At 37.1% G+C, this 17349-nt stretch overlaps 1 protein-coding gene across 2 annotated transcripts in view; it reads right to left on the reverse strand.

The window, feature by feature from the left end:
* Positions 1–2280: 2280 nt before the first annotated feature.
* The window catches only part of STARD13 (StAR related lipid transfer domain containing 13), a 208132-nt gene continuing 193063 nt past the window's right edge, over positions 2281–17349 (reverse strand). For both annotated transcript variants that reach the window (XM_036742620.1, XM_036742622.1), the window contains 4 exons: positions 16465–16686; positions 12078–12295; positions 6386–6562; positions 2281–4701 (listed from right to left, as the gene is read on the reverse strand). In XM_036742620.1, the coding sequence (XP_036598515.1) occupies positions 4584–4701; positions 6386–6562; positions 12078–12295; positions 16465–16686 (735 nt within the window). In that variant the 3' untranslated portion in view covers positions 2281–4583. The remainder of the gene's footprint in view (positions 4702–6385; positions 6563–12077; positions 12296–16464; positions 16687–17349) is intronic.

The raw sequence follows: 17349 nt of genomic DNA on the forward strand, positions 1-17349 counted from the left end.
TCCTCAATCATTTTAATTAATAGAGCAGTGATAATGTTGGTGCAACATAATAGATAATTTTTAAAATGACTTTTTTGCACTTTGGAATTCATTCTAATTTTTTTGCAACATATTTAACTTTCTAGTTATATTTTTCATAGGACAGTATTAGTATTACTTAGCATAAAGTTGAGCATGTACCAACTGGAGATCAAGATGAAGTAGCCAGGTGGTGCAAAATACATGGAGAATAAGTCTACAATTAAATATGATTTTTAAATAATCTGCAGAAGGACTAGTCTTCATGAGCACTGCACAACATTAACACAGTGTGAGTTCAAAATTTCAGTTTTTCATGCTTTACAATGTTGCAGAGCTAAATACTTATCTTCTTGCTCTTTTTATAATGGGAGAACCATCAGTGTGAAGTATTTGATGGGCTGGGATACAAATAGGGAATCAACTTGGGTCATTTGGCCCAGTAGTGGAAGTTGTAAAGAGGCAAATTTAGGCAAGGTCTAAGGAAAAACTCTTTTGCAATTGGAGCAATCCAAAGTAGGATGGGTCATCTCGCTGAAGGTCTGTAAGCAAAGGAAGTACCAACACTTGTTGGGTATCATCGTAGAGGGAATTCTCTTTCAGCACTCTGTAAGACCAGGTTGTCTTAGATTCCTTTCCCACTCAGATTTGGTGATTCTCCCAGTTCTGCCAGTCAGGAGGAGCACTAATGTATCTTTCATTTGTATCCCTTATTCACAAATTTTCTCAGGATCATCAACTCTGCTCTAAAAATGAGCCTTAGGCATTGAAAACAAAATATGAGTAAATCTGATGGATGAGAAATAAAAGAGACTGCTCAGTGTGCAATGGCATAATCCTTTTATGTATTTCCTGGAAAAAAGTGACCAAATTCCAACAGGCTTAAATGGCAAGGTGTTGAGATGCTACTTCATTACGGTTATTGAAATCGAGCTTGAGTAACACTGTCAACATTTCCAGGATGGTGGTTTGGTAAGTGGATAGTGTGGCTACCACAATGGATAGGGCATAGATTTAGAGCCAGAAGGGACCAGAGAGGTCATTGAGCTTAATTTCTCCAGTTTTTCAGGTAAGGAATCCTAGAGTTAAAATGATTTGCTCAATGTCACACGGGACTCCCGACTCCACATCCGGTGATCTTTTTTTTCTTTGTCCTTTCTACCTTTCATTAATCTGAAATGGAACAACACAGCAGAGAAGTACTGGCCTTGTAAAGGACTGTATGTTTGTTGTTCAAGAACCAACTAGTTTTGTTTGGAGAAATGCATCATCCAACAGAATAGAAGCACCTTGGGGTCAGGACCTATTTTTTCCCCTTCATCTCCAAGATGGAGCATGGCACCTTGTAAATAGGTGCTTAATAAACTTTATTTGCAATTTGCTAATAGGAGGCAGTGTCGTATAGTTATAGAATTGATCTTCGAGCTGGGAAGACTTGGGTTCAAGTCCTGTTTCTGGGCAAGTGAATTAACTTTTCACTGCACAAGGTGACTCTGTAAGTTGCAGAGAACATGCTAAAACACAATGGTAGAAAGAGTTTCCTTATGTGGAAATGACCTATATCAATGAAACCACGGATTTAGTCCTTTGCCCAATAATCATATGTTGAAATGAATTGAATGACTAGAATATTTGGCCATCAGGCAATGATAATTTATTTTTGTCCACAGCAACTCCAGGAAGATTGTCTTTCAAGGCAGAAAAGGACTAAGGTCTTCAACGAAACAAAGAATCCTTAAAGTCCCAATATAACAAAGCACAGAGGACATGTTATATGAAAAATAGGGTAAAAGCCTGCAAATCATATGTGGAGTCTCTTCTATCATTGACTCAAGTATTGCCTTGAATAAATTTCTTCAAATTATAATTTTCTTTTTGTATAAAGTAGAATAAATTCAGGTGAGCATTTGCTATCTGTTAATAAGACATACTATATATATTTTTTTGAAATTTGAGATTTTTTATAAGGAGATGCCTCTACCCTAAGCACAAGAATCAAAGTATGGTGAAAAAAATCCTCACCCAAGACTTCAGTGCACCATATAAAGCATTTTCAGAGCTTTTTCATGAGTATTTGGTACCAGTGACAATGGTGGTGATCCCTGTTTTAGAGAACACATAGGAATTGTATAATATAATTTGATTTGTCCGTATCATTTGAAGTTCACGTGAAGCAATCTTAAAGCAAAATCTGTGATCATGAAACAGGGTTCCCTGTTCAGTCACACACCATAAAAACCAACATGGATCATGAAAGGGAGATTCTTTAGCATATATAAATTTATTTTACTTGGCAATTATTTATTTACAATTGATGATTGATACCAACTGAGGTAAAAATATACATGAGGTATAAATATGAATATAACATTAAAATGCAATGATCATATTGTATTCCCAATGGCAAGATAACAATGAACAAAATACTGTATAGTGTCTGACACAAGCTTAATGCACATTTTTTAAAAAGGTGCGCCATGTTGTTAGGCAGTTTAGAGATGTAATGAGAATGTGAACAAAATTAGGTAATTCCAAAAGGGGGCCCACCAGGAATAAGTTTTTTTGGCCCCCCTCTGATGGCCACTTGGTTAATTATCCTCCAGATAATGCTTGACATCTTTTTTCTTGCTATATCTACCATTGTTTGCATGTTTTCCTTTTTTTTTGTCCCTACTGATGAAACATGTCTGGTAACTGGATAGTCTGAAGTCAGATAACATTTATTTTGATGCGCACAAAGGGACGACATGAGACATGACATTTCACGTGTTCTGGCAGAAGCTAGTTTGCTTGGCTGCTGGAGGGTGTCCCAAATGGCAGTAGCACATTATGGGCATTCTTTTGATACATAGGGTGCAAGAAACCCAGTGCCATTGGGGCAATTTTTAAAAGTTATTTTTTAATAACTGCCTTCACACCCGGTAAAAGTAAAAATAATGCAGCAAAGGTTCCCTTGCAAGTAACTGAACCAATTCAGTACTCACACCTCTAATACTTTTAGTCTCCTCTACAGAATGCCTGCATATTGCTGACAGCAGAAAACAACATAAATGCATGTAACATAAGCAGATTTAAAACACTGCAAGTCAGTAAATGAAGCTTTTTCTCCACCACCAATTGCTGGATGTCTTGCTCTAAGAAAAATCTCTCTAACTGAATCCAAATATTAATAAAATTCCTCTTCATACCATTGGCTGAATGCATTTAAAAAACAAACAAACCCAAAGAAAAACCATTGGCAATTGGTTTTGGGTAGTCTTCTGATTAGTCTATACAGCAATAAATAAGGTTGGGGCAAACACTTAGGTAGCTTGAGTTGACTAATGAAGAAACATGGTATTAATAAACTTGTACATTTTTCTAAAACTAATTTAGGAGTATATTTTTGGTTTTATGTTAATTAAAAACCCATTCTTTCAATTGTAAAACTTCAATGAACTATATTTTTTAAAAGTATTATATGTAATAAAATATGAATTCCCTGAAAGTGTAATGGTCCAGTACTCTTGAAAGGCCATTATTTCTCTTAAATTGGTGTCATTGTTAAGAAATCAGTGCAATATATTGGTAAGAAAATGTTAATTAACTATGACCAAAAAGTCTATTAGTCAAATTGAATTAAATTTATGAAAATTATGAAATGTCTCTATGAAAGCTTTAGAAAAAGTGTAGGTTCTTTTCTACTTTAAGTATAAAAAAGCCATTATATTTATCTCTAAATCTGGGTGGGAACACTGCTTCTGTTTCTATTAGAGAGTAAATACTTTGCCATGAGCTACAACAGTCATCTACATCTTACAGCTCCCTGAACATAGGCTGATGAACATAGGTGCTTATTGGCTACTGCATACATTCTAGTTCCATAACGGCTAATCACCTGTCAAGAGCTACTTTGTTTTAATGGAAACTATTATCTTTTACCTATCTCAGCCAACTCTCCATTGAAATTTTTTTTATTAATATGAGCTGATGGTCTGCACAAAAGAGAAGGACTGAAATTATTTTCCTTTGGTTAGGGATCTTTTGGTTAGACATCACAATGGGCTCCATATGCCTTTTCTTAGGGCTAATAGTGGATATTGCTTATTCTCTGTTGCATTGAGGAGATCCTAGAAGATCAGATAAGTAAAGGTCAAAATGATGCAGGTATTTTCCTGTTCCAAACACTCAATTATAGATATATGTAATATATATATATATAATAATTACTATACATATATACAGTATATAGAGATATACACAAATATGTACATATTCTACATAGAAGTTTATTTACAATTTAAAATATGCTTCGTAGAAGCGCTTAAATAGCAAAATTAGGCAATGCACAAGTAATAATCTTTAATTTTAAGTAACAGAGATAAGAGCTCTGATAAAAGAATATATATTATATTAGCAATGAGGACATCTTCAGGAGACAACCTTGCAGAGAAGTCTCTGCCTTCTGGTAGTTTCCGGTCACTTTTCAGTGCTTCCATGTTGAACACTTTCCAAGTCTTTCTCTTTCTCTCTCTCTCTCTCTTCGATAAAAGTTTCTGCTTTCTCTTCCTTTTTGCCCAACCATTTCAGATTTTAGTTTCTGGACCCTCAGCAATAATAGGCTGAAAAGAGTTTCTTATTCTGGCTACTTCAGCTGCACAAAGATGTCCAAAGCCTTTGTTGTACCACTCTGGGGAGTGACCTCTGGTGGGGGAAGGGGGAAACAGAAAAAGACTTAATACCAATGTCCAAATCAGAATTATCCATCATTGCTCATGATGGCTGCTCTTGTATTTCTCCAACACATTTGCTTGAAATGTCAAATGGCTACCTCAGTTTTATGAATATTTGCTTCTTATCAACATGAGATATATCAGAAGGAGCAATACCCTTAAAGTTAGACACCTCCAGGTTGGAATGTAGCCTCTTAAACTAGTCCTCAGGTGCTGGGCAATTATAGGGGAAGCAGCCTTGTGGCACCATGGACAGAGAACTGCACTTAAGAGTTAGGGAACCTGAGTTGTAAATCTGTTTTATATACATACTAGCTCTGTGACCCAGGGCAAGTCACTTAATGCTTCCTAGACCCAGTTTCCCCCTCTGTAAAGTGGCGATAATAAGAGCACCTCACCTCACAGACTGTTAGGGGGAATCAAATGAGACAATATTTACCAAAGCACTTTTCAAATCTCAGAGTGTAATAGTTATTATTACCATTATTAACATAAGATCATAGATTTAGGGCTGGAAGGGACCTCATTTTACAGATGGAGAAACAGGATCAGAGAGATTAAATGATTTTCTGAGAGTCACACTGCTGGTAAGAGTCTGATGTGGGATTTGAACCCAGGTCTTCCTGGCTCCAGGTCCAGCATTCTATCAACTACTGCAAGCTGATTCTCTAATTTAATACCTTTTCAATTGCTCTCCCTGCCTCTAGTTTTTAAGGATTGGTTTCTTTAACCATAAGACAAGGATTCTACAATTTACAACAGCTGCTTAGCATGGCCAGACTCAAAGTGCTATATAAATGTGAGCTATTATTAGTTTGTCATCATATACCTAGAAAATGCCTTTTTTTTGTCAAGAAATCTGGGTGAGTCTGTCCTATTCAATCAATCAATAAGCATAAGTGCCTATTATGTTCCAGGAACTGTGCTAAACAAAAAGAGGCAGAAGATAATCCCTGCCCTCAAGAAGCTTACAGTCTAATGGGGGAGACAACATTCAAACAAATATTCACAGAGGTAGTTATATAGAGAATTAATAGGAAATAATTAATAGAGGAAAAACACTAGAATTAAGAGAGGTTGGGCAAAGCTTCTGGTAGAAGGACTTAAAGGAAGCCAGGGAGGTCAGTAGTCAGAGAAGAGGAGGGAGAGTATTCCAGACATGGGGGACAGCCAGAGAAAAGGCCAGGAGCCAAGAGATGGAGTTTCTTGAAAATGATACTTTTGAAAATGATACTACCTTGGAGCAAAAAGAAATGCTGTATTCAATGTCTATCATTTACCAAGAAAAACACCATTCAGTGTAGTACCAAGAAAATCTTCAGAAACTTCATTGGATTTAAGTGAACTGGCTTCTCAGAGAAGGACAGGAGAGGCAGTGGGCTGGGACAGATGATTCTCTGTAAAGCCCAGCACAGATGGTGGTTCAGGAATGGAAGCAGAAACAAAACAGAAGCAAAGCAAAGGCAAAATTTGGTTAGATGTGGGAGAAGAGAGTCAAAAGGAATCAATAAAACAGCAGAAAAAGGTAATTATGAAAATAATACAGCAGGATGGGGTGAGGGACAAATGACCGAGCTCCAATAGCTTCACTGTGTGAGTCAATTCTGAAAGCGTCTGAAGCTCCATTCAGTTTGCTCCAGGAATAATATACTTACTTGAGGTCAATCCTGCAGATGTGAGTCAGCCTGGATTTGCCAGAGCCACAAGGTTCTATTAGATACTGAGAATCCATCACAAAAGCTCGCACACCACCCATCAAATGGGCTTCTTCATGCTCCACAGAAATAGACACCAGAGTGCACATTCCCTTTGGCAAATCAGTCTTCCAGGTCCTGAGTAAAACAACAAAGGACATTGTAGCTCAAGACATGAAAGAGAAAAGCAAGACCAAATACAAAGCCAAGATTTTCTGCTCTATTTTATTGTCTAAAACAGCAACAAAACCCCCCAGAAATACCCAGAAATTCATATTTTCATGCTGGAATTTATAGTAAGCAAAAACTTTTTTCTACTAGTTGGTTAGGTATGTGTGTTAATTCTCTTCTTACCTCATCTTTCCTTTAGCCACTGAGAAGGCAAGCAATATGATATTCATTATATATGTGAAGTCACGCAAAACATATTTCCAAGTTAGCCATGTTACAAAAAACACCTAGCAAGAAAAATAACCCAAGTGACAGAAAGTATGCTTCAATTTGTACTCTAAGTTCATTAGTTCTCTCTCTGGAGGCAGACAGCACTTTTCATCTTGAGTCCTTTAGAATTGTCTTGGATCACTGTTGTGATTAGAGTAACTAAGTCTTTCACAATTGATCATTGTTACAATATTGCTGTTACTGTGTACAATGTTCTCCTGGTTCTGCTCACTTCACTTTGGATCAATTCATATAAGTCTTCCCAGATTTTTCTGAAACTATCTCCTTGTCATTTCTTATAGCACAACAGTATGCAAAGAGTGACAGTTTTGTTTCCTTTTGGCTTATTCTTATTCATTAAAATTCTTTTTCTTGTGTTATTACTATAGCTAGAATTCCTAGTACAAAACTGAATAATGACAGTGATAAGAGATGTTCCTGGCTTCACCCCTGATCTTACTGGAAAGGCTTCTTGTTTGTCCCCATTACAGATAATGCTTGCTCTGGATTTTAAATAGCTACTACTTAAGATTTTAAGAACAGTTCCATTTATTCCTATGCTTTCCAATTTTTCTTAATAGGAATGGGTACTATAAGCTTTTTCTGCATCTATTGATGTAATCATATGATTTTTGTTGTTTTTGTTATTGATGTGGTCAATTAAGCTTATTTTCCCAATATTGAATTAGTCCTGCATTTCTGGGATAAATTTCACCTGGTCATAGTGTATGATCTTTGTGACATATTAGCATAGTCTCCTTGCTAGTATTTTAAGTTTTTTGCATCAATGCTTATTAAGGAAATTGGTCTATAGTTTTTCTTTCCTTTGTTTTTGCTCTTCCTGATTTCCACTAAAAAACTAATAAAAGTAATGGTGATTATGACTTTGTTCAATCTGAGGTCCTATTTCAATTCTCCTTCCCTTCAAAATTAATTAATATTTATTTTTAAGCAAATACTATGTGCCATGCTTCATGTAGAACATGGCAGTGGAGCTGAACTTTGAGGGAAAGCATGGATTATAAGAAGTGAAGATGAAGAAGGAATGGATTTCAGGCTTGAGGCTTTGCCCATGAAAGGTGAGGAGATGGGAGATGAAGTGACACAGGTGCTGAACAGCAAGGAATCTAGTTTGGCCAGATCACTGAGTAGAGGATGGGGAGTAATGTGCAATGATCCTGGGAAGGTAGGTTGGAATCTACTTGTAGAGGGCTTCAAATGCTAAATAGAGGCGTTTGTATGTCATCTTAAAGACACTAAGGAGTCGCCAGAGCTTACTGAGTAGAAGGGTGACATGGTTAGACAAATGCTTTAGAAAAATCATTTAAGCAGTTTTGTAAGGGATAGATTAGAAAAAGAAGATACTTGAGACCAGCAGATCAATTAGCATGCTTTGTAATAGTTTAGGGAACTATTAATATATGAGATCCTCTCTTGGGTATTTTTCATCTAAGGACAAATAGTCAAAATAGTCAACATTTATGGACATGCACTGAATATAAATCTTTGTAGTAAATGGTGACCTTTCACTCAGGTGTGATGGGTTTGGGGATATGAGAACATCACTTCTTTTAACATACTCATGCTATATAAAATCATGAGGGAGAACAGTTTCTGTGTAGTGTATTTTTTATTTACTTTGATTTGCCTTAGGTATTTACAAGATAGTATATTATGTGTAGCGCTTGAATATTTTTGAGATTCAGAAATTTTAAATATAAGAATTGACTGAAAAGAATAAATTAGTTGTTGTCTTTATGTTGGGGTTGGAACTTTGCACATACTATCTCTTTTCATAGTTTCCTGGAAATTTTCATCTATAGATCCCACCAAGATTACAAATCTAACATATTTAGAAGGAAACTTTTCATGCTTTCTTCAAAGTATATCTTCTGGATTTCATTATTGTTTTGTTAATGGTATAGGAATCACTATTCTTCAAGTTTTTAAAGTCAAAATCATCTCCAACTCCTCCTTCACCCTTACCCCTGACATTCAAGAATGTCACCAGGTGCAATGAAGTTTACTTTTATGGTATCTGTCTTTCCAAGCTATACAATCGTTTCCATTCCCATTGTTACTACCTTGGCTCAGTGCCTTATTACATCATTCCTGGACTACTGCAATTACTTGTCTTTCTGCCTCTAGTCTCTTCCTTCCTTCAATCTATTATAACATTTCTCTGACCAAAAACCTCCGGTGACTCCCCTTTTACTACCAAAGAAAATACTAACTTTTCAGCCTGGAATTACATTCATCTTCTACTACTTCTCTTCGGTTAGGATTATTCAGTGTTACTCACACATGCTCCACAGCATCCATGACTTTTCTTGACCCTGTGCAGAATGGCTCATTCCATTCTTTGCCTGGAATGACAAGATCTGAATGGGAAGGCACATTCTAGTCCAACCTCTACCCTTCTACTACACAAGTGACAAGAGACTGTCTAGCCCGTTGGCTGGAGGAATGAAAACTTACAGTGAGGAGGGACCCAAAGCAGCCCATTACATTTTGCATAGCTCTTACACTCTTTGGAAGCTGATCTTTACAACAAAAGCCCGAATTTGCCTCTTTGTAGCTTTCCCACTAAGGGTTTTTTTCCTACCATCTGGGGATAAATAGTCCTCCTTCCACATACAATCCTCCAAATCATTTCTTGAGGACAGTTATCATATCTACCTTCAGCTTTTCTTCTCCAGCTCCTTCAACTAATCTTCCTAAAGCATGATCCCAAGTTTCCTCACTGACCTGGTTGCTCTTTGATATTCTCCAGATTAACGATATCCTTCCTAAAATGTAGTTCCCAGAACTGAATAAAATATTCCATAGGTGGTATGACCAGGCAAATTACAAATAAAGATAATTCTGAGAATGGGCTCCTAGCCTCCTTAAAGAGAAATAAGTCAAATTGTGGTATATGATTGTGACTATCATTGTGGTATAAGAAGTGATGAAGGGGGTGGTTTCAGAAATACCTGGAACGATTTACATGAACTGATGCAAAGTGAGATGAGCGGAACCAGAACATTTTATACTGCAACAGCAATACTCTATGATAATTAACACTGGATGACTTACCTATTCTCAGCAATACAATGATCTACGACAATTCTGAAGGATTTGTAAGGAAAAATGCCATCCATCTCCAGAGAAAGAGTTGATGGAATCTGAATGCAGATTGAAGCCTGCTTTTTTATTAAACTTTATTTTTATTGTTTTTTCTTTTTATGGTCTGTGTTTTCTTTTACAACATGGCTAATATGAAGATATTTTGCATGACTACACATATATAATTTATATCAAAGTATATGCCTTCCCAAGGAGAGGAGAGGGAGAGAATTTGGAACCCCAAATTAAAAAAATGAATGTTAAAAATTATTTTTACATGTACCTGGAAAAATATAGAAAAATTTTAAAAAGGGAAACAAGTCTAGATTATAAAATAGATGGTGCTCCTACCATAATTTCTGTGCATATATATGTACACACATAAACACATACATATATATATAATCTCTGCGTATATATCTGTGCTTACATGCATATGTGTGAATATATGTGTATATCTTTGCATGTGTATATACATACATATATGTATTTCAAGATAGAAATAAAATTCCTTCAAGAAAGGGACTGTCTCATTATTCTCATTATTTTCCAGGCCTGACACATATGAGGCACTTAATAAATGCTTGTTGACTGATGTGGATGGAGAAGAGATTTAGTACACTGGCCAAATATAATCATTTGTATCAATGGCCATTTGGAGGCCACGGGTAAGCTTCAAAGGAATGTTAAATGAGAGTAAGTAATTATAAACTTGAAGGAAGACAGACCAAGCAAAAAGAGAGTGAGTATAACATTGAGTGAGGACCTCTAGTCATTCACAGGACTTTACTTCTCAGTGATATTCGTGAAATGCAGCGAGAAAGGAGGAAAACATGACAGCATCATCCCTTTCCCACCTTGCCCTGATGAAAGCAAGGAAACAGACTCCAGATTTCATAAGATGACAGCAAATAACTGTTGGTGAGAAGTCATATTTACGACTGCCTACATTCCCCATCTGGGTCCCAGAGATTTTGGCTAAGGTTGCTGAGAGAAATTCATATGTTTATAATGAATGGGTCCTTAAAAGACACTGCAGCTGAGAAACAGACCCCATAGGATAAGGATCCAGCAAGAAAGGCAATCCAATGCACTTTTAGAGCTTGCTGTCAAATGAATAATTTCATGTATGAAGTACTTAAAAATTCATTTGGGAGTGCCATTACTAATTCCCTTTATACTGGCAGTGTCTGAAAATCTATACTTCATGGGAAGTATTGCACAAGGGGGCTTGTTTTCCACGAGTTAACAATAAAAAAGGGCTCTACTGTTATAATTATATTTTATTGGATTCTTCTAGTATTTTCAATCCTTTTTCTCTCTGATGTAATCCTGACTCATCAGACCATTTACACTGTGAAAACTAAAGATCATTGGATTGGCATCTAATTCCAGTCCCAGAAAGCAAAGGTCTGGAACTAAATCCCATAAATCAGTTGAAAGCAAACTTTCAACAGTTAGACAGCAAACTGAGGTCCAGGCTCTGTTATTTCCTAAAATCTTAAACATCAGAAAGACTCCAGAATAGTTATGAACACAAGGTTGTGTCAGTGTTTCCAACCGAAGTAATTAGCTGTGAACATTTGGAGCTACAAACTCAATTCCAGGCACAGACTTTCCTTTCCTTAGGGAGGGGAACGAAATAATGACAAAAACCAGGCAGGCAACATTTGAATAATCAGGCAATGTCACCAATGGACAGACAGCAGTTATCATCAGGATTCTGTTCTAAGGAAATGAACAATATTTCTAGTCTACTAAAGTTGATACTGTCTTTGTAAGGATCAGGGCTATAAGGGAAGCCAGGACAAGACTATGACTGGGTGAAAGGCAGAAGAGGCTAGTGTGTCATACATAGGACAAGTTAGGTTTTACTGAAGAAAATACTAGCAAGGTAAGAGATCAGAAAATTTAGTCATTTGGAACAACAACAAAACCCCCACCCTCCTGTATGCAAGTGGAATAAAAATTTTGAAGGAAAGAAACTTTGTTGGTAATGTTGAACACGTGTCGAGGATTGGTGATAGAAATACATGTATGATTATTACATATATTGAGGGAAGAAAAGAAGTGGCAAGTCCTAAGGGAAGGAAAGCGGTCTTACCTCAGAACCACAAAGTCTCTAGAAGGATGAGGAGCCATACTATTCAAAACATACTGGTAGATTTCTGTCTGTTTGTCCAATGTCTCCACAATTTTCCATTGCACAAAATCCTCATCCCAAAGGTGACGCTCTCTCAGCACTCGATTCAACACCACTGAGGGGGGAGCTTCTACTTCCACGGAAGCCTTCCAGAGCCTCAGTGGATTTCCATCTCCAACCTTTGAGAAATAAATCAAAAGATATCATCTAATTACACATAAAAACAATTTTTAACATTCATTTTTAAATAAAATTTTGAGTTCCAAATTTTCTCCCCTCTCCCTCCTCCATAAGACAGTAAGCAATTTGATATAATTTATATATGTACAATCATGTGAAACATTTCCATATTAGTCATGTCATATAAAGAGAAACAGAACAAAAGGAAAATCTACAAAAAAATAGAGTGAAAATAGTATGCTTCGATCTACATTCAGACTCCATAGTTCTATCTCTGGATGTGGGGAGCATTTTCTGTCATGTGTCTTTTGAAATCATCTTGGATCACTGCATTGTTGAAAAGAGCTAAGGTGATTAAATCTGTTACTGTGTACAAAGTTCCCCTGGTTCTGCTCACTTCATTTTGCATCAGTTAATGCAAGTCTTTCCAGGCTTTTCTGCAATCTGTCTGCTCACCATTTCTTATAGCACAATAGTATTCCATTACATTCACATACCACAACTTGTTCAGCCATTCCCCAATTGATGGGCATCCCCTCAATTTCTAATTTTTTGCCACCACAAAAAGAGCTGCTATAAGATTTTTGTATACATGGGTCCTTTTCCCTTTTTTATGATTTCTTTGGGATACAGCTCTAGAAGTGGTATTGCTGGGTCAAAGTATTTGCGCATTTTTATAGCCCTTTCCTCCAATTCATTTTCCATAAAGCTGCAAAAACTAACCATGTCATTGCCCTACTCAAAAAGGTCCCAATGCCTCCTCAGTGCCCTTTGAATAAAAATATAAACTCTTTTGCCATTTAAAGTCATCCTTCATATGGTGGCTCTAGGCTACTTTTCTAGGCTTATTACACATTACTTCCCTTCATGCAGTGCATTTTCTACTTGTTTATCTTCATATACAACATTCCATCTCCCATCTCTATGCCTTTGCCTAGGCTGTCCCTCATGCCTGAAAGTGTACTCTCTCACTTCCACCCTCATAGAATCCCTAGCTTCAAATTTAGTTCAAGACCAATTTCAATATGTTATTTCCTGATTCATCCCCTTCTCAACCCTAGTTGCTCACCCTGACTCTGTATCCCTCCTTGAAATTATTTTGTACTTCTTTTCTCTTTTTTTTTTTTTTAAAGACCAAGACCCATTATTTTGCTGATGTAAGGAACTTCTGGTAAGGAAACTATTTCAACCAAAGTAAATCACCAATTGCTCTGCCACATGTTATTGTAAAGAGTTGCCTAGAGTGCTGAGAGTCTGATTGGTCCATAGTCACAGAGGCAGAATGTATCAGTAGTGGACTTGAGCTAGGTCTTCCTGACTGCAAGGCTTGCCATTTATCCAACATGCCACACTGCTACTTATTTACTTGCATACACTTCATAATGATGTGTGTGCAGATGGTTTCATTAAGCACCTACATCTGCTAACAAAATTGAAAATAGTCTTTGCCCTCAAAGAGCTCACATTCTATACTTGCAGTTGGCAGTAGAGAAGGTTGACTCCAAGGTTTTGAACCTGGAATAAAGTAAGGATGATGATGCTCTTGACATAAACAGAGAAATTTGGAGAAGGGCAGGTTGGCGAGGAAGAAACATTATAATAAATTCCATTTGGAAATGACAACTGTAAATACTTTCAAGATATCTAACAGGCAGTGGGTGTTTATGGGAGAGAGATTAGGGTTGTGTGTGTGTGTCTATATATATGTATATATATAGACACACACACATATACACACACATGTTTATGTGTGTGTATACACATACATACACACACATATATATTTGAATGTCAGTTGCATATGGCAAGGGAGCAGAACCCAGGGAGCAAATAAGAACAGCAAGAAAGAAGAGAGGAACCAGGTCTGATCCTGGGGGCACACTTTTGCTTAGAGGGAAGGATATTCATAAGGATGATGATCTAGCAAGGAAGTCTGAGAAGGTCAAATGGGGGGTGCATTAGGAGAGAATATAATCATGAAAGTCAAGCCTGTATCTAGGAGGAAAGAATGATGAACAGTAAATGTCAAAATCTACATGGAGATCAAGGAGTATGAAGTCTGAGGAAAGGACATTAGAATCAGCAGTAAAGAGATGACTGGTGACATTTGGGACAGTGATTTGGATAGAGAAGTTGAGCTGGAATCTAGATTGCATGGAGTTGAATAAGGGAGAGGAAACACAGTATTGCGAGAAGACTAGGAATTTAGCAATAGATATGAGGAGTGATACAAGATGGTAACTTGAGGGAGTGGTAGAGTCAAATAAAGGCTTCTGAAGGATGGAGGAGAATTGAATATGTTATTTAGGAAGCAGGGGCTTATAGAAAGGGAAAGAATAAAGATGAAAGAAAGTGTAAACTCCTTGAGGAAATTGAAAGGGAAGACATTAGAGGGATTGGCCTTGGCAAGAAGAGCCACTTCACCCTCAGAAAATGGAGTAAAAGAAGGGAAGACAAGTGAAGAGAAAAAGAGGTTGAGGCATGAAATAGGGAGATTCAGAAGCTTAAGAAGGATTGCCTCAATTTTCTCAGTAAAGCAGGAGTAGAAGCTGTCTCCTGAGAGAGGATATATGGTGGGTTGGGGGAGAAGATTTATAAGAGCAATTGTAGGAGCATGATAATCAAGGAAGATTAAAAAGGATTCCTGTGCAGCAGTGAGGGCCCAACTAGGATTACTATAGTGAACCTGGTAGGCACAGCTGTGTCACTTCCTCCAGAAGCATTTAGCAGCTCATGAGTAGGAACGGAGAAAGCAGAAAATGAGGGAGACTCAGGGCTGAGGATTGACAGGGCATAAATGGTAGAAGGTCAAGGTGGAAAGCTATTTAAGACTGGAGGTCAGTGCAGCATTGAACTGGTGAACTATTAGGCCAAGACCATGAAGGGGCATAATGAGAAGTGAGAGGTATGGCTAAACAAAAAGTTGATGTTTTACCGGACTATACATTCAGCATGAATCAAGGGTGTTCTATGGTGGCCAAAAATTATTATGTAGCCTTAGGTGCATTAAAACAGGGAATGGGTCTAGAACCGAGAGTTGATAGTCTGCTTGCACACTACTCTGGTCAGACCACATCTGCACTACTGGGTTCAGTTATGGGAATCATATTTTACAGAGGACATTGCCAAGTTGGAAGAATAGGCAGGAGTGCAAGCAAGCAGTGAAGTCTTGAGATCATGTCAGAGGAAGATTGGTTGAGGAAATGGGATATTTATCTTGGAAAAAAAGAAGACTTAGGGGCAAGGGTTCTTAATCTTTTGGTGTGTCACAGACCCCTCTGGAAGTCCAGTAAAGCCTGTGGAGTCTTTATGAAAAAAAAAAGTTTTTAAATGCATTATATATATATATACATATATATATATACACACACATACACACACACACACACACACACACACACACACACATATATACACACACACACAGGATTACAGAGGAAGCCAATTACATTGATCTACAGTACTCAAAATATTTTTGAAAACAAATTCACAGATATCAGGCTAAAAGTCCTTGCCTCAAGGTGACATGATAGAAACTTTCAAGTTTTTGAAGGATTCTCAAGCAGAAGAGCAATGACAATTACTTTGTCTTCTTCCTTCCCCTCCTCCACCACAAAAAGATGTACAAAACTTATAAGCTTTCCTACTCAGTTAATCTGGGTTCTTAAATAACATATTGATAAATTCAATTAATCTGACCAAACTGCTTTGAAATTTTTTTCTCATTAAAAGTGTTCCCTGCCTAGAGAGAATAAACAACTCCTAGGAAACTACATAGAGGCAGTTGTAAGGAAAAGCTTGATGTACGGAAAAGCTTCCCAACACGCACAGGTGCCCTGAAATAAAATGGGCTGCTTTAGTAGGTAGTGAGTTTTCCCTCCATGGAAGTGCTCAAGAAAAAAGTTGGATGGTTACTTGTTTGTTAATCTGTTGGACCAGATGATCATCTAATGTCCGCTTCCAACTCAGAGTCCATAATCCTTACGTCCTCTCACTTCTGAGCAGTGGTTAACTGTAGTTTAACTGGTAGTTTTTCATTATATCAAGGTCTAACCTAACTCTAAGCAATTTTCACCCACTCTTGTTAGTTTCACTCCTAGGAACAAGACAAAGTCTTAATTGCTTATTTGGTAGAAGTGTGTTGGGGTCAATTAGCCCAGGAAATTACCTTTTTGAAAGCAAGGTCTGTACTGTCTGTGCTTGAACAAGTGACCCATCCTTTGAATTTTTCTTTTGCTTCTTTCTGTAGACCTTGGATGAGATGGTCCAGGTACATGTGGAAATTTCCTCCATTCTCTTCCAGCTGTTTTCCCAGGTCTTCCAGTGTTGGAGAATGGATTTCAGCTTCCATATAAGAGTTACGAGATTGAGCTACCATATCGTGTGGGACCTATTCCGGAAGGGGGTCAACAGATTTAAGCGAAAGAAATATTTAGCTTTTCAAAAATCTTTTCATTCCTAACCACTCATTAAACAAATGTTTACTGTACTCCAACTATGTACAAAACATCATATCAAGCACTGAGGAGATCAATTAAACCACAAACATTTACAAGGCGCCCACTAGAGTCCTTGCCATTGAGGAGTTTACAATCTACTAGACCAACTGATGGATAATAGGTACCTTACTTGTCTAACTTAGGTTCCCCCCTCATCCCACCAAATATCACTGCTTATATTAACATTGTTTTTGGAAGATAAGAAATACAGGTGATATATATATCTGTAGTTATATTTATGGTAACAACTTTCAATAATTTCTCTAATTTTTCCTTCCATTTCCTTTTTACTTTATTCTTAATCCATTTTCAACCAGTTTGATTGAAGAAGATATATGATATAATATAAAGAATATTGGGCTTTGTATGTATGCATATATGTATGTATGTGTATATATGTATATGTATGCATATATCTATATATAAATATACCCATGCTTAATTGTAGCCTTCTGGGGTGGCGGTAGGGTGGAGAAAGGGGGAAGAAAGGACAAAGTAAAAAGTGCACAGCAGAGAACAAAAGAAAACTTACAAAGAAGCAAAGAAAAGATGGA

This window comes from Trichosurus vulpecula, chromosome 2, assembly GCF_011100635.1.
Source record: "Trichosurus vulpecula isolate mTriVul1 chromosome 2, mTriVul1.pri, whole genome shotgun sequence".
NCBI lineage: Eukaryota > Metazoa > Chordata > Mammalia > Diprotodontia > Phalangeridae > Trichosurus > Trichosurus vulpecula.